The sequence below is a fragment of the Hemiscyllium ocellatum genome, chromosome 42 (genome assembly GCF_020745735.1).
Source record: "Hemiscyllium ocellatum isolate sHemOce1 chromosome 42, sHemOce1.pat.X.cur, whole genome shotgun sequence".
NCBI lineage: Eukaryota > Metazoa > Chordata > Chondrichthyes > Orectolobiformes > Hemiscylliidae > Hemiscyllium > Hemiscyllium ocellatum.
The window spans coordinates 9,576,431-9,597,661 of record NC_083442.1 but is presented as its reverse complement, the minus strand read 5'-3'; the positions used below and the strand labels follow the sequence as shown (position 1 = coordinate 9,597,661).

General features: G+C 42.4%; 1 protein-coding gene across 1 annotated transcript in view; it reads left to right on the top strand.

Annotated features, from left to right (window-relative positions):
- The window catches only part of herc1 (HECT and RLD domain containing E3 ubiquitin protein ligase family member 1), a 445,291-nt gene that overhangs the window by 25,564 nt on the left and 398,496 nt on the right, over positions 1-21,231 (top strand). Inside the window, exons 2-4 of the mRNA XM_060853924.1 lie at positions 1,828-2,783; positions 15,265-15,360; positions 15,711-15,905. Coding sequence (XP_060709907.1) covers positions 1,854-2,783; positions 15,265-15,360; positions 15,711-15,905 — 1,221 coding nt within the window. The 5' untranslated portion in view covers positions 1,828-1,853. The remainder of the gene's footprint in view (positions 1-1,827; positions 2,784-15,264; positions 15,361-15,710; positions 15,906-21,231) is intronic.

The window sequence follows — 21,231 nt, the reverse complement described above, 5'->3', positions numbered from 1 at the left end:
GGGAAGTGGAGGAGATGCGGTGGAGAACATTGTCAACCATGTCTGAGGGGAAATTGCGGTCTTTGAAGAAGGAGGCCACCTGGGTTGTTCGGTATTGGAATTGCTCCTCCTGGGAGCAGATGCGGCGGAGGTGAAGGAATTGTGAATATGGGATGGCGCTTTTCCAGGGGGCAGGGTGGGAGGAGGTGTAATCTAGGTAGCTGTGGGAGTCGGTTGATTTATAGTAAATGTCCATGTTGATTCAGTCGCCCGAGATAGAAATGGAGAGGTCCAGGAAGGGGAGGGAGGAGTCTGAGATGGTCCAGGTAAATTTGAGGTTGGGGTGGAAGGTGTTAGTAAAGTGGATGAACTGTTCAACCTCCTCGTGGGAGCACGAGGTAGCGCTGATACAGTCATCGATGTAGTGGAGGAAAAGGTGGGGGGTGGTGCGGAAGATGGACTGTTCCACATATCCGACGAAGAGGCAGGCATAGCTGGGGCCAGTGCGGGTGCCCATGGCTTCTCCTTTGGTTTGGAGGAAGTGGGAGGATCGGAAAGAGAAGTTGTTCAGAGTGGGGACTAGTTCAGTCAGTCGAAAGAGGGTGTTAGTGGAAGGGTACTGGTTGGTTCGGCGGGAAAGGAAGTAGCGAAGGGCTTTGAGGCCTTCGTGATGGGGGATGGAGGTGTATAGGGACTGGATGTCCATGGTGAAGATAAGGCGTTGGGGGCCGGGGAAGCGAAAATCATGGAGGAGGTAGAGGGCGTGGTGTCCTGAAGAGAATACATGATGAATGATAGGACCCTGAGAAGCTTGAAGAGCAGATGGACCTTGATGTGTATGTCTACTAGACACTTCACATAGTGGACAGGTACATAGAGTGGTTAAGAAGGCATTTGGGTTACTTCTCTTTATTAGCCCAAAGTGTAACAGAGCCTGCAGACGCTGCATTGGTCTGTGTACCACCTGCAGGCTCACCCTCAGAGTAGAAGAGAGTCATTATTGTCTGTGAGGGACCATTGATGATGATCAGCCATTGCATGGAGTTTAAGAGCAGGAGTGTTAAGCTGGAGCTAAATAAATGTTTGTCAAAAAGTGTGGTTCTGGAAAAGCAAGTAGGCCAGTTAGCATCTGAAGAACGGGAGAATTCCTGATGAAGGGTTTATGCCCAAAATATCGATTCTCCTACTCCTTGGATGCTGCCTAACTTGCTGTGCTTTTCCAGGACCACACTTTTCGACTCTGATTTCCAGCATCTGCAGTCCTTGCTTGTTCTTACATAAATTGTTGGTAAGCCCACAATTACAGTATTGTGTGCAGTTCTGAAATCCAATTTATTAGGAGATGATTGCAGCGGAGAGGGGGCAAAGGAGACTTTCAGTTATGATGAGAGATTGGATAGATTAGGATTGCTGCTCTTGCTACAGAGGAGACTGAAGGGGATATGATTGAGATGTACAAAGTTAGGAGAAGTTTAGACAGGAAGGAGCTACTCTACTTGTTTGACAAATAAATAATCAGGTGCCATAGATTTAAGGTAAGGGGCAAGAGGTTTAGAGGGATGTGAGAAAACCTTTTCCTATTCACAGGGTAGTGGTGGGAATTTGCAACTTGCTGCCTGTGAGGATGGCAGAGGCAGAAAATCTCATCTAAATATTTATTTATTTTATAGGCATAAATGGCAGGAAATTGGGACTTGAATAAATACTTGTGTTTGACAGGCTGAAGGGCCTTTTATTTTGACATTTTAGATTTCATGGTTTTTACTGAGTGTAAAGGATCATTTCAGTTTGCAAGAATTGTTTGTTTGTGATTTTACCAAAATATAATTTTTTTTTAATCTTTTTTAGGACTAATGGCAATAAAGTGACCAATCATGGCACTCATGATTCCACCAGTGAAGCTAAAATGGTTAGAGCATCTCAATAGCTCTTGGATTACGGAGGACAGTGAGTCCATTGCTACAAGAGAAGGTGTTTCTATTTTGTACAATAAGCTAGTTAGCAGTAAGGAAGTGGTACCATTACCACAGCAAGTACTCTGCCTTAAGGGACCTCAGTTACCAGATTTTGAACGTGAGTCCCTCTCTAGCGATGAGCAAGAACACTATCTAGATGCTCTCCTTAGTAGCCAGCTGGCTCTGGCGAAGATGGTTTGCTCTGATTCTCCATTTGCAGCATCCCTTCGGAAGCGCTTGTTGGTGTTACAGCGTGTTTTTTATGCTCTATCCAACAAATACCATGATAAAGGTAAAGTCAAGCAGCAACAGCATTCACCTGAAAGTAGTTCTGGAGCAACAGACATCCATTCTGTAAGTGAACGCCCAAGATCCAGTACGGATGCTCTAATAGAGATGGGAGTTCGGACCGGATTAAGTCTATTGTTTGCACTATTACGACAGAGTTGGCTGATGCCTTCAACGGTGCCAGGATTGAACCTCTGTAATGATGTTATTCATACAGCAATAGGTGTGATAAGCTCATTGCCACCATTATCTTTAGCAAATGAAAGTAAAATTCCAGCAATGGGACTGGACTGCTTGTCCCAAGTGACAACATTCTTAAAAGGAGTCACAATGCCAAACTCAGGCGCAGATATTTTGGGACGAAGATTAGCTTCAGAGTTGCTACTTGGACTTGCAGCCCAACGTGGTTCTCTACGATATCTTCTGGAATGGATAGAAATGGCTTTGGCTGCATCGGCTGTAGTTAGCACCATGGAGAAAACAAAACTGCCCATGAATCGAGAAGGAATGATCAGTCATGATTGCTTCATGAACATTCTTGTACAAATGAGACGCTCTTTGGTATGTATTTGGAATCTATACCCTGGTACCCTGTATCAGATAGTCTAATTCACTTGCCTCATTCAAACTTAATTGTTTGATTATTTACAATTTTTTTTTGATTCTTATGAACAATTTCTTTGCATGAACTAGATCTTATGTGTCAAAAACATTTTTTGTTTGACTTAGAGGAATGTATTTCTTTTGAATAATGTATTTCATGTAAAACAAATTTCACAGAAGAATTCATCAGTCAGTCAGAATGAGCAAACAATGATGTTTATGAGCCACTGGTGTTAAATTCAAACAAATCACTTCACCTATTTGATAGCAACAAGGTTTTTTTTAAAATCTCAGCTGTGAACATATCATCTTGGAGGAAACAATTCAACAGAAATTGGTTAGAAAGCCAGCACATGTTCGAAGTTGCAATGACCAAATCATTTTTAACAAGAGGAAAATCTGGATTAGCAAAATGAGAGGCTGAACAGATGGTTAAGGGACTGCTATGAGAAAATAGCAATTTACTGAAAGAACAAAGAATAATACAGATCAGAAATTGGCAAGCTGAAAGAAGACAGAGGATGGTGATTGATGGGAAATGTTCATCCTGGAGTTCTAGTGGTGTACTGCAAGGATCTGTTTTGGGACCACTGCTGTTTGTCATTTTTATAAATGACCTGGCTGAGGGCATAGAAGGATGGGTTAGTAAATTTGCGGAGGACACTAAGGTCGGTGGAGTTGTGGATAGTGCTAAAGGATGTTGTAGGTTACAGAGGGATATAGATAAGCTGCAGAGCTGGGCTGAGAGGTGACAAATGGAGTTTAATATGAGAAAGTGTGAGGTGATTTGCTTTGGAAGGAGTAACAGGAATGCAGAGTACTGGGCTAATGGTAAGATTCTTAGTAAGATTCTGAGCAGAGAGGTTAGAATTAGAATCCCTACAGTGTGGAAACAGGCCCTTCGGCCCAACAAGTCCACACTGACCATCCGAAGAGTAACCCACTCAGATGTATTCCCCTACCCTATATTTACCCCTGACTAATGCATCTAACCTACACATCACTAAACACTATGGGCAATTTAACATGGCCAATTAATCTAACCTGCACATCTGTGGATTGTGGTAGAAAAACCATGCAGACATGGGGAGAATGTGCAAACTCTAACAGACATTTTCCCGAGGCTGGAATTGAACCCGAGTCTCTGGCACTGAGCCACCATGCTGCCCTAATCTCAAGTCCATTTACATGGTTCCCTGAAAGTTGCCACCCACGTTTGTAGGGTTGTGAAGAAGACATGTTGTGTGTTAGCTTTTATTAGTTGAGAGATTGAATTTCAGAGCTGTGAGGTCATGCTGGAGTATCGCCTACAGTTCTTGTCGCTGCATTTTTGGAAGGATGTGGAAGCTTTGGAAAGGGTTCAGAGGACATTTACTAGGATGTTGCCTAGTATGGAGGGAAGGTCTTACGAGGAAAAGCTGAGTGACTTGAGGCTGTTTATGTTCGAGAGAAGAAGGTTGAGAGGTGACTTAATTGAACATACAAGAAAATCAGTGGATTCAATATGATGGACAGTGAGAACCTTTTTTCGTGGATGGTGATGGCTAACACAAGGGGATTTAGCTTTAAATTGAGGGGTGATAGGTATAGAACAGATGTCAGAGGTAGTTTTTTGACTCGGAGAGTATTAGGGATGTGGAACGGCTTGAATGCAACAGTAGTAGAATTGCCAAATTTAAGGGCATTTAAATGGTCATTGGATAGACATATGGATGAAAATAGAATAGTATCAGTCAGATTGGCTTCAGAATAGTTTCACAGGCTGGTGCAGCAGGACTATGTACAGCACAGGAACATACCCTTCGACCCATCAAGGTTGCATCGACACACAATAACTTTCTAAACTATCTTTGCCTATTTATATCAATATCAAGTTGCCTTTAAACATTGCTGCTGTATCCACCTCCACCACTTCCTCTGGTAGTACATTCCAGGCACCTATCATCTTCTGTTTTTAAAAAAAAATGCCCCTCCCCTCTCCTTTACCTTAAGCTTATGTCCCCAGTGATTGAATTTTCTACTCTGGGTAAAATGATTCCCACGCTCCATTTTATCCACACCTCTCATAATTTTGTAAACTCCTATCATCCTTTGACATTCAAGTGAAATCAAACCAAGTTGTCTAATCTCTTGCCATAACTGATACCCTTCAAACTGGGTTGAATACTTGTATTTCTGTGTTGTGTGTATGAACTCTTAAAGGAAGTGCTGCCTTTGTTTGTTAAGAACGTTAAGTGCATTGCATATAAAATTAGCTAATTAATTGTTCAAACCAGTTGCTTGATTTTCACAATGAAGGATTTTTAAAAAAAATATATTCATTTTGAAATTGACATTCTGTTGTACAGAATTTAAGTATTTTTGGAAAACATTTTTGTGGAGATTACAACAGGATCTTGATCAGATGGGCCAATGGGCTGAGAAGTGGCAGATGGAGTTTAATTCAGATAAATACGAGGTGCTGCATTTTGGGAAAGCAAATCTTAGCAGGACTTATACATTTAATGGTAAAGTCCTACGGAGTGTGGCTGAACAAAGATACCTTGGAGTGCAGGTTCATAACTCCTTGAAAGTGGAGTTGCAGGTAGGTAGATAATGAAGAAGGAGTTTGGTATGCTTTCTTTTATTGGTCAGAGTATTGAGTACAGGAGTTGGGAGGTCATGTTGCGGCTGTACAGGACATTGGTTAGGCCAGTGTTGGAATGTTGTGTGCAATTCTGGTCTCCTCCCTATCAGAAAGATGTTGTGAAACTTGAAAGGGTTCAGAAAAGATTTACAAGGATGTTGCCAGGGTTGGAGGATTTGAAATATAGGTAGAGGCTGAACAGGCTGGGGCTGTTTTCCCTGCAGTGTCGGAGACTGAGGGGTGACCTTATAGAGGTTTACAAAATTATGACGGGCACAGATGAGATAAATAGGCAAAGTCTTTTCCGTGGGGTCGGGGAGTCCTGAACTAGAGGGCATGGGTTTAGGGTGAGAGGGGAAAGATATAAAAGGGTCCCGAGAGGCAACTTTTTCACACAGAGGGTGGTACATGTATGGAATGAGGTGCCAGAGGATGTGGTGGAGGCTGGTACAATTGCAACATTTAAGAGGCATTTGGATGGGTATATGAATAGGAAGGGTTTGGAGGGATATGGGCCAGGTGCTGGCAGGTGGGACTAGATTGGGTTGGGATATCTGGTCGGTATGAACGATTGGACCGAAGGGTCTGTTTCCATATTGTACATGTCTATGACTCTATGAAGTTTTTCGTCTTGCACTTCTCAGGACATTTCAGAAGAATACAAATTTAAGGATTAAAACCGCATGTGAACAGAGGGCTTGATTAGTTAGTAGCTTGTCTTTGGTTGAGGTGTTGCTTTAGTGATTGTCCCCATTAATTCTGATTGACGGTTAGCAGCCAAGTTTTGTTGGTGGGTTCTTTCTCAGGGTGATACCTTAACCAATGAGGGTGGTTTAAAATGGTCGCAGTTAGTCGTAAGCAATTTTGAAACTTGTTAGTTCAGAAGTTTGAGTACAAATTAAATAGACTGGGCAGCGAAGACCATGGCAGGTAATGAGGGAAGACTGATGAATTAAGCTGTATTTCTGGCATTGCAAGAGGTTGGCAGGCAACACCGTGAACTTGGGACATGGATGGAAATGTAGAGTCAGAGTCTCGCCACACAGGAGCAAACCCTTTGGCCCATTTGGTCCATGCCAACCAGGTTCTCTAAACTGAACTAGTCCCACTTGCCTGTGTTTAACCAAAATCCTGTAAACCTGTCCCATCGTGTACCTGTCCAAATGACTTTCAAATGTTGTAATTGTATGTGCCTCTGGCAGCTTGTTCCAAATATGCAGCACTCTTTGTGTCAAAAAGGGTCACTTTTAAATTTTTCCCTTTTCACCTTAAATCTAGTCAGAAGTCATATGACACCAGGTTATAGTCCGCCAGATTTATTTGAAATCACAAGCTTTCAAAGCACTGCTCCTTTGTCAGGTGAAGTGAATGGAAGTGCACAAGCACAGAATTTATAGACGGAGGGATAACTCCAGTTAATTAAAAGTGTCAAAAGATGGTGTGAGTGGAGTATTGAAAGGCTGAATAATGACTCTTTGCAGGTGATCAAAGTGTTAAATGGTGTGAGTAAAGTATCAACAGCTGAATGGTAAGTGAAGGGATGACATGTGATTCCATTAATTAAGGCAGAGAGATAATTACAAAAAAATCAAAAATAAGATGGGGCAAGAGATAAACCAAATGGCTGCAATAACATGAAAGATATGAGTCACATGATGAAAGTCTAACCAAAGTAACAAGTAATCCAAAACAGTTTAAGGTAGAGAGATCACAACAAGTGATCGTGTCAAAACAGAACTCAATCCAACACTGGCACCTCCACATAATTACCTTAAACCTTTTCCTACCCAGGGGAAAGGACCTTGGTTTAGATTAGATTAGATTAGATTATCTACATTGTGGAAACAGGCCCTTCAGCCCAACCAGTCATCACTGACCCTCCAAAGAGTAACCCATTCAGACCCATTTCCCTCTGACTAATTCACCTAACACTATGGCCAATTTGGCATGGCCAGTTCACCTGACCTGCACATCTTTGGACTGTGGGAGGAAACCAGAGCACCCAGAGGAAACCCATGCACACATGGGAAGAATGTGCAAACGCCACACAGACAGTTGCCCGCGGCTGGAATTGAACCTGGGTATTGTGAGGCAGCAGTGCTAGCCACTGTTGTGCCCATCTACCTTTTCTATGTACTTCATGATTTTATCAACCCTTCAGTCCCCTGCGTTCAAGGGAAAAAGGTCCTAGCCTATCAAACCTCTCCTTTATAACTTAAACCTTCCAGCCTTGGTAACACCTTTGTAAATCCTTTTTGCACCCTTTCTAATTAATAACTTCCTTCCTTTGCAGAGTCCGCAACAATGCAATATTGCAAATGTGGTCTTGCCAATGTCTTGCATGTCTGAACTCTACTTAATACTCAGATCGATGAAGACAAGCATGCCAAATGCTGCCATCACCAGTCTTTTCTACCTGTGGTACCACTTTCAAGGAAATATGTAGCTGCACCCTGAAGTCTCTCTGTTCAACTCTCCATAGAGCCCAACCATTCACTGTGTAGATCTTGTCCTGGTTTGTCGTACCAAAATGCAACACCTCCCATTTATCTGAACTAAACTTCTTCTGCAATTCCTTAGCCCACCAGCCCAGATAGAGAGTTATGCAGCGTGGAAACGGACCCTTTGGACCAACCAATGCATGCTGAATGTGATCCCAAACTAAACTGGGTTCACCTGCCTGCTACTGGCTCATATCCCTCTGAGCCTTTCCCATTCACGTACTTACCTAACGTGACTTTTAAACATTATAACTGTGTCTACATCCACCATTTCCTCAGGAATGAACATGGAACATCAATCATAGAACAGCACAGCACAGTATAGGCCCTTTGGCCCTCGATATTCTACCGGACTTTTATCCTACTCTAAGATTAGACTAAGTTTTAAAAAAATAATCACACAACACCAGGTTATAGTCTAAGAGGTCTATTTGGAAGCAGTAGCTTTCGAAGTGTTGCTCCTTCATCAGCCAACGAACCTGATGAAGGAGCACCACGTCCACCTGATGAAGGAGCAGCGTTTAGAAAGCTAGTGCTTCCAAATAAACCTATCGGACTATAACCTGGTGTTGTGTGATTTTTTTTTTAACCTTGTCCACCCCAGTACAACACTGGAACCTCCAAGTCATAAGATCAGACTAACAAACATAGTAAAATGAAAGATATCTTCCATGTGCCAATCCAAGAGTCGCTTAAATGTCCCTAATGTATCTGACTCTACCATCACTGCTGGTAGAGCATTCCATGCACCTACCACACTCTTTGTAAAGAACCTATTTCTGATGTCTCCCCTAAACCTTCCTCCAATTACCTTAAAATTGTGTCCCCTCATGATAGACCTTCCCGCCTTAGGAAAACTTCTCTGGCTATGCTGTCTATCTATGCCTGTCAACATCTTGTACACCTCTATCAAGTCACCTCTCATTCTTCTTTGCTCCAATGAGAACAGCCTTAGCTCCCTCAACCTTTTTTCATAAGATATGCCCTCCAGTCTAGGCAGCATCCTGAGGTAAATCTCCTCTGCACCCGCTCTAAAGCTTCCACATCTTTCCTATAATGGGGTGACTAGAATTGAACACAATATTACAAGTATGGTCGAACCAGGGCTCTATAGAGCTGCAGCATAACCCTTGCAGCTCATAACCTCAATCGCCCTGCTAATGAAAGCCAACACACCATACACCTTTTTAATAGCCCTATTAACTTGGGTGGCAACTTTGAGGGATCTTTGGACACGGAACCCAAGATCCCTCTGTTCCTCCACACTGCCAAGAATCCTGCCTTTAACCCTGTATTCCACATTCAAATTCACCTCTCCAAAATGAATAACTTCACACTTTTCCAAGTTGAACTCTATCTGCCACTTATCAGCCCAGTTCTGCATCCTGCCAATGTCCCATTGCAACCTACAGCAGCCCTGCAAACTATCCACAACTCCGCTGACCTTTGTGTCATCAGCAAACTTACTAACCCACCCTTCCACTTTGTCATCTAACTCATTTATAAAAATCACAAAGAGCACAGATCGCAAAACTGATCTAAGGGCCAGCCAATTCTTTATCCAGACAGCCAAATTTCCCTGTGTCCAGGGAATGTCGCCTTACTTTCTGAATGAGCCTATCACAGGAAACGTCTTGCTAAAATCCAAATACACCACATCCGCTGCTGTTTTGTCACATCCTCAAAGAATTCAGTAAGGTTTGTGAGGCATGACCTGCCCCTCACAAACCCTTGCTGACTGTCTCTAATCAGACTATGCTTTTCCAAATAATCATAAATCTTGTCTATCAGAATTCTTTCCAATACTTTGCCCACCACTGACACAAGACTGAATGGTCTGTAATTCCCAGGGTTATCCCTATTCCCTTTCTTGAGCAAGGAATAACATTTGCCACCCTCCAGTCATCTGGCATGACTCAAGGTGGACAGTGAAAACACAAAGATCATCATCAAAGGCGCAGCAATCTCATCCCACACTTCCTGTAGTAATCGTGGATATATTCCATCTGGCCTAGGAGATTTGTCTATCCTTATGTTTTTCCAAATTTTCAGCACATCCTACTTCCTAACATCAATCTGTTCTGGCATATCAGTTTGTTTTATGTTGTTCTCAAAAACATCAAAGTCCCCCTCTGTAGTGAATACTGAAGAAAAGTATTCATTCAGGACCTCCCCTACTTCCTCCAAATCCAGAAACAAGATCCTTTCACTACCCCAATCAGCCCTACCTTCACTGTTGTTTCTCAAGTAAGTGTAGAATGCCTTAAGATTTTCCTTAATGTTACCTGCTAAAGCTTTTACATGTCCCCTTGTAGCTCTCTTAACTCCATTCTTAAGTTCCTTCCTGGCTACCTTGTAACCCTTTAAAGCCCTGTCTGATCTTTGCCTCCTCAACCTTAAGTAAGCTTCCTTCTTTCTCTTGATTAGATATTCTATATCTGTTGTTTCCAGCACTCAGCAAATGTTTCCCACACAACCTCCACATTTCTGTGGTGCATTTCTCTGAGAACATCTCTTCTCAATTTAGGCACCCCATTTCTTGCCTAATTGGATTGTAATTCTCCCACCCCCAATTAAATATGTTCCCATACCATCTTCTCCTATCCCTCTCCATAACTGTAGTAAAGGTCAGGGAGTTGTGATCACTGAAACTGAAATACTGTCCCACTGAGAGATCTTATACCTGGCATGGTTTGTTGCCAAGCACCAAATCCAGTATGGCCTCTCCTTTAGTTGACCTATCTACATATTGCGTCAAGAACCCTTCCTTGGACACACCTGACAAGAACTGCACCGTTCAAACTATTCAAACTAAGTGGGTTCCTATCAATATTAGGAAAGTTCAAGTCACCTGTGACAACAGCCCTGTTCTGCATTTTTGCAAAGTCTGCCTCCCAATCTGCTCCTCTGTGTCTCTGTTGCTATTGGGGGCTCTGTAGAAAACCCCCAATAAAGTCACTGCTCCCTTCCTGTTTCTGTCTTACACCCATTCTGACTCTGTAGACGAACCCTCCCTGACGCTATCCCTTTGTGCAGCTGTCATACTATCTCTGATCAGCAATGCCCCACCTCTATTTCATTTACCTGCCCCCTTTATTCCTTTTGAAACATCTAAATCCTGGAAAGTCCAACAACTATTCCTGCCTCTGTGATTTTCAAGTCTCCTTAATGGCCATTACATCGTAGTTCCAAGTACTGATTCATGCTCTGAGGTCATCACCCTTGTTCCTGATACTTTTGCATTAAAGTAGACATACTTCAGCCCATCACACTGACTGATCAAGTCACTATCCTTCCTCACAGACTCTGTGCACACTGTTTACTACCTACTGCATCATCTGATCTGTAACTCAGGCTCACTCAACCCTGCTCCCCCCCCAGCTCTCTAGCAAACCTCCTCGCCAGGATATAGGTGCCCCTTCAGTTCAGGTGCAACCCATTCTTCCATATGCGAACCATTCTCTGTGGAAAAAAAAATGATAACGAGAGTTCATGGTCAGTATACTCCTGTTAATATGAAAGGTAAGGCTGGCAGGAGTAGGGAAACTGGATGACTAGAAATATTGAGGCTCTAGCGAGTTCCAAGATTTGTAGCCCAGGTTGAGGTTCTGGATGTAGTTTTGCTAGCTGAACTGAAATGTTCATGTTCAGACGTTTTGTAACCCCTTCAGTGAGTCTCCGGACAAAGCACTGTTGATTCTTCCTGCTTTCTATTTCTATGTTTGGGCTTCTTTGGGGGTGGTGATGTCATTTCCTGTGGTGACACCATTTCCTGTTCTTTTTCTCAGGAGGTGGTAAATCTGGTCCAAAACAATACATTTGTTGATAGAGTTCAGGTTGGAAAACCATGCTTCTAGGAATTCTTGTGTGTGTCTCTGTTTGTCTAGAAGCATGGCATTCCAACCAGAACTTTATCAACAGACACATTTTGGACCTGATTTATCACCCCCTGACAAAAAGAACAGCAAATGACATGACCATAGGAAATGACATGACCAACCCAAAGAAACCCAACCATGTAAATAGAAAGCAGGAATCATCAGTAATGGTTCATCCGGAGGCTCACTGAAAATATTAACCTAGTATGGTCACGATACGTCTGAACATGAACCTTCCCAGCTAAGCGAACAAACCTGCATCCATATTGAGGCTCCGGTTAAGAAAGAAATTGAGGCTTCTGTCAGGTATAGACAGGCTGGGAGTTCAGGGGTTGTCAAAAGTCTGATAACAGCAGGGAAAAAGCTGTTCTTGAATCAGTTTGTCCATGTAGTTAAACGTCAGTATCTGGGTTGGGGTCCTTGATTGTGTTGGCTGTTTTCCCAAAGCAGTGGGAAGTAAAGGCAGAATCAATGGAAAGAGGGCTGGTTTATTTGATGGATTGGGCTGCATTCACAATTTTCTGTAATTTCTTGCAGTCTTGGGCACAGCAGTTGCCATGCATGCTGTGGTGCATCCTGATAGGATGCTATCTATGGTGCATTTGTAAAAATTGGAAAGAGTCATTGAGGACATGCCAAATTTCCTTAGGCTTCTGATGAAGTAGAGGCATTGGTGTGCTTTCTGGACTGTAGCATCGATGCAAATGGACCAGAATAGATCATTGGTGATAATTACTCCTAGGAACTTGTAGTTCTCTATCATCTCTATCTCAGCACCATTGATATAAATAGGGACATGAACCCCATCCCCACCCCCACACCCCCCTCCCCACTGTATTTCCTGAAGTTGATTACCAACTCCTTTGTTTTGTTTACATTGAGGGAGAGTCGAGAGTGTGGTGCTGGAAAAGTACAATAGGTCAGGCTGAAGCTGAGGAGCAGGAGAATCAACATTTCGGCATAAGCCCTTCATCAGGAATTGAGCGGATAATCCGGAAATGGGAATTCTCCTGTTCCTCTGATGCAGCCAGCACCACACTCTTGACTCTGATCTACAGTATCTGCAGTCGTCACTTTCTTCCACTGACATTGAGGGAGAGATTGTCGTCTTTATACAGTGCCACTAAGTTCTCTGTCTTTTTTTACTGTCCTCTTTCATCTATGTGGAGCCATAGGCTGTGGTGGGATCCTAAACAAATATATCTCGTCAGTATTTACTATGGAACAAGTCATGGAAGCTAGAGAACGCTGGGAAATAAATACTCGTATCTTGAAAAGAATGCACATTATAGGAGAGGTGCTAGAAGTTTTGAGTTATCAGGAGAGACTGGAGAGGTTGAGACTTTTATTCCCTGGAGAAAGTGGGCAATCCTTAGCTGTGTGGTTTTTCCTTTATTGTTCAATGTTATGAATAGACCCCTGTAAACTATTTGCTCCTCACTTTAGACTTACGCCCTCTAATCTTAGGCACATCTACTATGGGGAAAAGATTCTCATGATCTGCACTATATATGTCTCTCTTGATTTTGTATGTTTCAATCAGTTCCTGCCCCTGCTCACCCACCCCGCCTCCACCTCCCTGCCAACTATTTCTGCTCCAGGGACAATATGCTCAGACTTTCCAATCTCTCATAACTATGACCTTTCATCTCATGTAACATTTTGAATCTCCTTCTGCACCACCTACAGTACAGTCATATCCTTCCATAGTGTGGCAACCAGAAGTGCACACAATACTGTGGCCTAACCAGTTGTAACAAGACTAGCCTGTTTCGATGTTCACCACCTTGGCTAATGAAGGCAAACATTCCACCTACACCCAGCTACCTGTGCTGACACTTTCAGGGATGTGTGGACTTGTACACCAATGTCTCTTAGTTCCTCAGTACCCCCTAGAAACTTACCATTCATTGCGTATGTTTTTCCCTAATTAGACCTCCCAAAAGGCATCACTTACCAGGATTAAATTCCATCTGCCCTTTCTCTGCCCAATTTACCAATTGATCAATATCACGCTGTAACCTGAGACCATCCTCCTCATGATGTGCAAACTTAGTAATTATATCTTCTGAAGTCACATCCAAGTTGTAGATGACAAACAGCTAGAGTACAAGCACTAATTTTTGTGGAACACCACTGATCACAGGCTTTTAGTTTCAAAACCAACCCTTCGCCATCACCCTATGCCTCATGTTTACAGGCAGTTTTGGATCCAGTTGGCCAACTTGCCTTGGATCCCATGGGCTCATACCTTTTGGACCAGCCTGCCATGGGGGAACCTTGGCCTTTGGACACATTTGGAATACTGCATATAATTCTGGTCGAAACATTACCAAAAGCTTTGGCAAAGGTGCAGAGACGGTTCACCAGGACGTTTCCTGGTATGGAGGGCACTAGCTATGAAGAAAGTCTTAACCTACTCAACCTATTTTCATTAGAAAGTCAAAGGTTGAGGGGGACCTGATTGAGATCTATAAAATCATGAAATGTATATACAGGGTGGATAACAAGAAGCTTTTTTCCCATTGTGCGGACTCAATTACTGGGGGTCATGAGTTCAAGTCGAGAGGCGAAAAGTTTAAGGGAGGTATGCGTGAAAAGTTCTTTATGTGGAGGGTGGTGGGTGCCTGGAACATGTTGTCAGCAGAGGTGGAAGAGGTGCACATGATAGTGACATTTAAGATGTATTTCGACAGATACATGAATGGGCAGGAAGCAAAGGGATATAGATCCATAGAAAGTAGGTGACAGGTTTGGATAGAGTATCTTGATTGGCACAGGCTTGAAAAGCTGAAAGGCCTTTGTAATTTGTTGTAATTTTCTTTTGTTCTTTGTCAAAGGCCTTACTGAAGACCATGTAACCCACGTCAACTGCACTGCCCTCGTCAATGTATTGAGTGACTTTTCAAAAGTATACTCAATTAAAATAGACAGGATCTCCCTCCAATAAACCTATGCTGCCTATCCCTGATTTATATCTGCTTATCCGAGTGTTGATTAATCCTGTCCCTCAGAATTGGTCCAATGATTTCCCTACCAAAGGGGAGGAGGGAAATCTTTCCACTTTCTGAAATTGTCAGATCTGGTGTTGTCTTTACTTTGTCTGCACAATGTCAACATAGTTTCTGTTGTAGGATGCTCATTTTCCAGTTCACTTGAAGGCAACTTTAACTTCTCTTAACTCACAATGCTCCTCCCTGAACATGCCTCTTTTGATGGGTTCTTAGCCACTTTCTTTACTCCGCTTTCTTCTTTTTGAAGTGTCTTTGTGTGTTTCTTTCTCTGAATGGTAAATATAATTATGCTCTTTTGTTGTTTTGCTGTTTCACTTGGCTAATGATTTCACTTACAACTGCTTCTAATTTGTTGTTCAGGCTCCAACTATGTTAAATTATATTTGATATTTTTAACAGTGCAAACTTTGATTTTTACAGGGTGCATCAGCTGATAGGAGTCAATGGCGAGAACCCACTAGGACACACGATGGTTTATGCTCATTGTATGAGGCAGCTCTGTGCCTCTTTGAAGAGGTTTGTCGGAAATTTCCTTTGGTTATTCATAATTTTGAAACAATGTATTATGCTTAAAGTACTTATTTTGGAAAATAAGCATACCTGTATTTCATAAAGCACTTTCCCATGCCATCAGTATGCTGACATATCCATCAAATTGCTTTTGCAGTATAGACTCAGTTAAAGCAAGGATATTAGTCTGGAATAGAGGTGCAAGTATTTTTCTTAATTCTTTCCTGCTTTGTGAGTGTGTGTATATGCGTGCTGTCTTTTTCTAGCATTGAGATTAGCCATGTGACCATTTGTTGTTTATAATTTGGAATTATGAAGCTTGAAATTAATGACTTTCCTTAACTCTTTGTTCATAGGTTTGTCGAATGGCTTCTGACTACTCCAGAACATGTGCTAGCCCCGATAGCTTACAGAACGGAGATGCTCCTGTGGTGTCAGAAACATGTGAAGTATATGTTTGGGGTAGTAACAGCAGCCATCAACTAGTTGAGGGAACACAGGAAAAAATTCTTCAGCCAAAATTAGCTTCCAGTTTTGCTGATGCTCAAACAGTAAGCATAATATTTATGCAATTCCATTTTATGCTTTCTCAACTTGATATATTTTTGTAATGATAGATGTGCTTTGTAAAACTGCGAGGAAACTAGCAGCTGTCTATAGGTATAGCTCCTGTTTCTATGAGAGATCAGTGAACTTAACCACATTGCATGTGCTTTAGTGGTTGGGATATCTAGAAGAAAATATGATTGTATGAAAAAAAAGTAAAAACATTTCACAAGCCAGTTGTTTTACATAGGTTTTGATATTAAGTTACTTAATTCAAATTATTTTATGGCCACACTGCTACTGCAGTCATTGGTGATGTTTCATGTGATATTCATTACCTCCTTTGCTGAAATACAGTCTTTAATATCTGCAGATATTAAATTCATAATCACCAGAATTCATCAGAGATCACCACCCATTCTTTGAAATTGTAGAAAATACAGATACATGTTGTTTTCCATCGGACAGCCCCACCATCCTAGGACCAGTCTGATGAAACTCTGTGGCATTCCTCTGTGGAAATAATATTTTTCTCAAGCTAAGAAGACTAAAGCTTCTCAGTACTCCAGGTGTAATCTGACCAAGTCCTTATACAATTGAAGCAAGAATTCATGATAGCAGTATTCCAATTCTGTAACATAAAGGCAAACATTCTGTTAAGCTTCCTAATAGCTTCTTACACCAGCGTATAGGCTTTCAGTGACTTAGTGAAAAGGCACCTAGATTCCTTTGTAAACAATACTTTTGAACCTCGTCATTTAAGAAATAATCTGAATATCTGTTGCTTCAGCCAAAGTAAATAACCTCCCATTCTTTTCACTCATAATACTTTACTTGCCATGTAGTGGCTCTGTCTAATTTCTTCTGAAGCTGCTTTACATCATCTTCATAATGTACAGTCCCAATTGGTATTCATAAATTTGGAAACATTACATTTGGTCCTAACCTGAAAACCATTGATACATATTGTCAATGATCTGGAGGAAGGTATAGGTGTTCTGACTAGCAGGTTTGCAGATGACACTAAGATTGGTGGAGTGGCAGATAGTGAAGAGGACTGCCAGATAATGCAGCAGACAGATTGAAGAGTCGGGTGGAGAAATGGCAGATGGAGTTCAATCTGGGTAAACGTGAGGCGATGCATTTTGGGAGATCCAATTCAAGAGTGAACTATATGGTAAATGGAGAAGTCCTGGGGAAAATTGTTGAACAGAGTGATCTGGGTGTTCAGGTCCATTGTACTCTGAAGGTCGATAGAGTGGTCCAGAAGGTATATGGCATGCTTTCCTTCATTGGACAGGATATTGACTTGGCAGGTAATATTACAGGACTTTGGTTTGGCCATATTTGGAATACTGCATATGGTTCTGATCGCCACGTTACCAAAAGGATGTGGATGCTTTGGAGAGGGTGCAGAGGAGGTTCACCAGAATGTTGCCTGGTATGGCGGGCGCTAGCTATGAAGAAAGATTGAGTAGATTCGGGTTATTTTCATTTAGGAAGACAGAGTATGAAGGTGTTGTGACCAAGGCCTACAAAACCATGAGAGGTATAGACAGAGTGGATAGCAAGAAGGTTTCTATCGGGGTCTCAGGCTGAGAGGGGATATGTATAGAGTGTTCTTTACGCAGAGGGTGGTGGGTGCCTGGAAAGTATTGCCAGTGGAGGTGGTAGAGGTGGGTACAATAGCTTCATTTAAGCAGTATTTGGACAGATACGTGAAAAGGCAGAGAGCAGAGAGATACACACCCTTAAAAAATAGGCAACTGGTTTAGATAGAGGATCTGGACCGGTGCAGGTTTGGAAAGCCGAAGGGCCTGTAATTTTCTTTGTTCATTATAATGTGAATGGCTGGGCCCACTTGTTGATCTGTGGTACTGCACTACTTTCAGCTTGCCAATGTAGAATGATCTGTTTATTCTGATTATGGCTCACAGACGGAAAACAGTCATTAATGCATGCAACCTCGTGTGGAGGTTGGCAAGAGGTCAGAGGGGAAGATAAATTTAAAATATGTAAAACCTAAGCTCATGTGTAGATGGAGCGCACTGACCAGGAGCAGACATGGGACTGCTGGGTAAGTGATGGTTTCTGTTCGGGTGCTTACTTTCCCCTAAACACTACTTGGGTAGTGTCTCCCATCCATCAACCTCCTCCAACCAAAAGAAAGGTTGCGTGCGCCAGATTGTTAAGGTGACTAGTTTCTTTTTTTTTAGTTTTTCAGTCGTCTCGTTGGTAATTTAGAATAGTGGGAGTGAAGATTAGAGCAGTTGCATGTACCTCCTGCAGAATGTGGGAGGTAAGTGTCACCACTCGTGCCCCTGCTGACTGCATCTGGAGGAGGTGCACCCAACTCCAGTTCCTGAAAAACTGCATTAGAGAACCGAAGCTGAACCTGGATGAACTTCACGTCAGTCGGAAGGCGGAGGGGGGTTATTGAGAGGAGTTGGAGGGAGGTAGTCACACCTCAGGTAAAAGAAGAAGGCAGAGGTTATCATCAGGGGACGGAAGGGGAATCGGCTGGCAGTGCAGGGATCCCCTGTGGCCGTTCCCCTCAACAACAAGTACACCGTTTTGGATACTGTTAGGGGAGGATTGACTTACCAGGGGTAAGAAATTGCGTACAAGTCTTTGGCACAAAGTCTGTCCCTGTTGCTCAGAGTGGAAAGGAGAAGAGGAGCACAGCATTAGTCATTGGGGACCTCATAGTTAGGGGGACAGATAGGAAGTTCTATGGGAATGAGGGAGAGTCACGGTTGGTGTGTTGCCTCCCAGATGCCAGGATTTGTGATGACTCTGATCTTGTTTTAAAGATTCTTGAGGGGGAGGGGGAGCAGCCTCAAGTCGTGGACCACATAGGCACCAATGACATAGGTAAGAAGTGAGATGGGGATTTACAGCAGAAATTCAGGGAGCTAGGGTGGAAGCTTAGAGCTAGAAAAAACAGAGATGTTGACCGTGCCACTTGCTAGTGAGGTGAGAAATAGGGAGAGAATTGGACGTTCTGAAAAACGTCCATCAGCTCTCCTTTATCAATTTTGTTAGTAACATCTTCAAACAAATTCCAATAAGTTTGTTAAACATGGTTTCCCATTCACAAATCCATGCTGATCATGGCCAATCAGATCATTATCAACTAGTATCTATAAATAAATAGGTATCTATTTACCCTATCCTTTATAATAGATTCCAGCTTTTCTGTACTGCAGTTGTTAAGCTAACAGGTATACTGCTTTTGCTCTCTTCCTCTCTTAAATAGTGGGGTGACATGCTCCGTCCCAAACCACAGGAATTATTCCAGAAACTTTAGAGAATTAGAAGATGATCACCATTGCAACAACTACCTCTATAGATATCTCTTTCAACACTGGGATGATTTGCATCAGATCCTGGAGATTTATCAACTTTCAGTCTCATTAATTTTTCCGGTATAATCATCTTGATAACACACTTTTCCTTTAACTCCACATTCTCTCACTCACTTGGATCTTTTACTTCTGCGAGTTTTCTTACATCATCTTCAGTGAAAACAGAGGAAGTGCAGTTTATTTATTCTCCATCATAATTTTTCCTGACTTTACCTTTAATCAAATAACAGTTGTTTATTCCAAACCTTCCCATTTTAATAACTATTTACAGTTTTTTTATGTTTCCTGGATTGCATTCATATTCAATTCTTATTTTCTTTCACACTTCGTTGGTCCTTCTTTGTATTTTATAAACGTCAAATCCTCTGAATTACTGCTGCATCTGGAAACCTTAGAGACCTTTTGTTTTAATCTTGCACAATCCTGAACTTCCTTTGTTAGCTAGATTGATTGAAGTATTTGAATTTTTGTCCCACAGCGAGTCCATGTACATAGATCCCTGACAATTCCCACCCAGTTTGATAAGGTTGTTGAGAAGGCATATGGTGTGTTAGCTATCATTAGTAGACATGATTTGGAGATGCCAGTGTTGGACTGGGGTGTACAAAGTTAAAAATCACACAACACCAGGTTATTGTCCAACAAGTCGCTCCTTCATCAGGTGATAGTGGAGGGCTCAATCCTAACACACAGAATTTATAGCAAAGATTTACAGTGTGATGTAACTGAAATTATACATTGAAAAATTGATTGTCTGTTAAGTCTTTCATCTGTTAGAATACCATGATAGTTTCACTTCTTTCATGTGTAAATCACAAAACCTTTTTTTAAAAAGTTGCATTCTCAGGTTGAAGACGTTAGCCCCCTGTGTTCTCTGTCTATGCCATGATGTTTAGATTGATTCTAATCTCAAAAGTGAGATAATGGAGTTCTACATGAATGCATGCAGATTTTGAGCAAAGTACAATGTAACCCTGAAAGTACAAATTCACCCTACAAAATATGTGTGCATGTGGAGTTTTGTGTGTGTGTGTGTGTGTGTGTCTGTCTGTCTGTGTTGGGGGTTCTGAGTGTGAGAAAATCTATATGTGTGTGTAGCGAGTGTGGAGTGTCTTAAGTCTGTGAGGGAGTGCATGTGTGAATGTGGGAGTCTTTAAGGGTGTGTGTGTGTGTGTGTGTGCGCGTGTGTGCGCGCGCGCGCACGTCTGTGTATATGTGTGTATAGGAGTGCCTGTACGTGTGTGTGTTGTGTGTGTAGGAGTATCTGGGTGTCTGTATAGCGCAATGGTGGTCACCTGTAATGTGACATGAACCCAAGGTCCCCATTGAGGCCCTCCCTGTGGGTACCAAATTTAGCTATCAGCCTCTGCTCGGCCACTTTTCGCTGCTGCCTGTCCCGAAGTCCGCTTTGGAGGATGGTCACCCGAAGATCTGAAGTCGACTGTCCTGGACCACCGAAGTGTTCCCCAACTGGGAGGGAACACTCCTCTCTGTTGATTGTTGTGCGGTGCCCATTCAACCGTTGTCTTAGCCTTTGCTCGGTTTCCCCAATGTACCATGCCTCAGGCTGCAACATTGTCTGTCTTATACGTTATGGTTAGAATATTGGAATATAGTGTCCAGTCTGTTCACCTCATTCTGCCTGGATAGGAGGGCATGTGAGAGGACATATGAAGAGAGGTTGAGTAAGCTCGGGCTTTTCACACTGGAGAGAAGGAGGAAAAGAGGTGATTTGATAGAGGTGTACGTGGTAATGAGAATCATAGATAGAGTAGATAGACAGAGATTTTCCCACAGAGCAGAAATATCAATAATGGGGTGATTGGAGGAAGATATAGGGGAGATGTTAGAGGAAGGTTCTTTATGCAGAGAGTGGTAGTACGTGGAATGCACTGCTCTGTAGAGTCAGAGATTTTAGGGACATTTAAGCAAGTGCTTAAATTGTAAATTCAGGGGTGTGCAG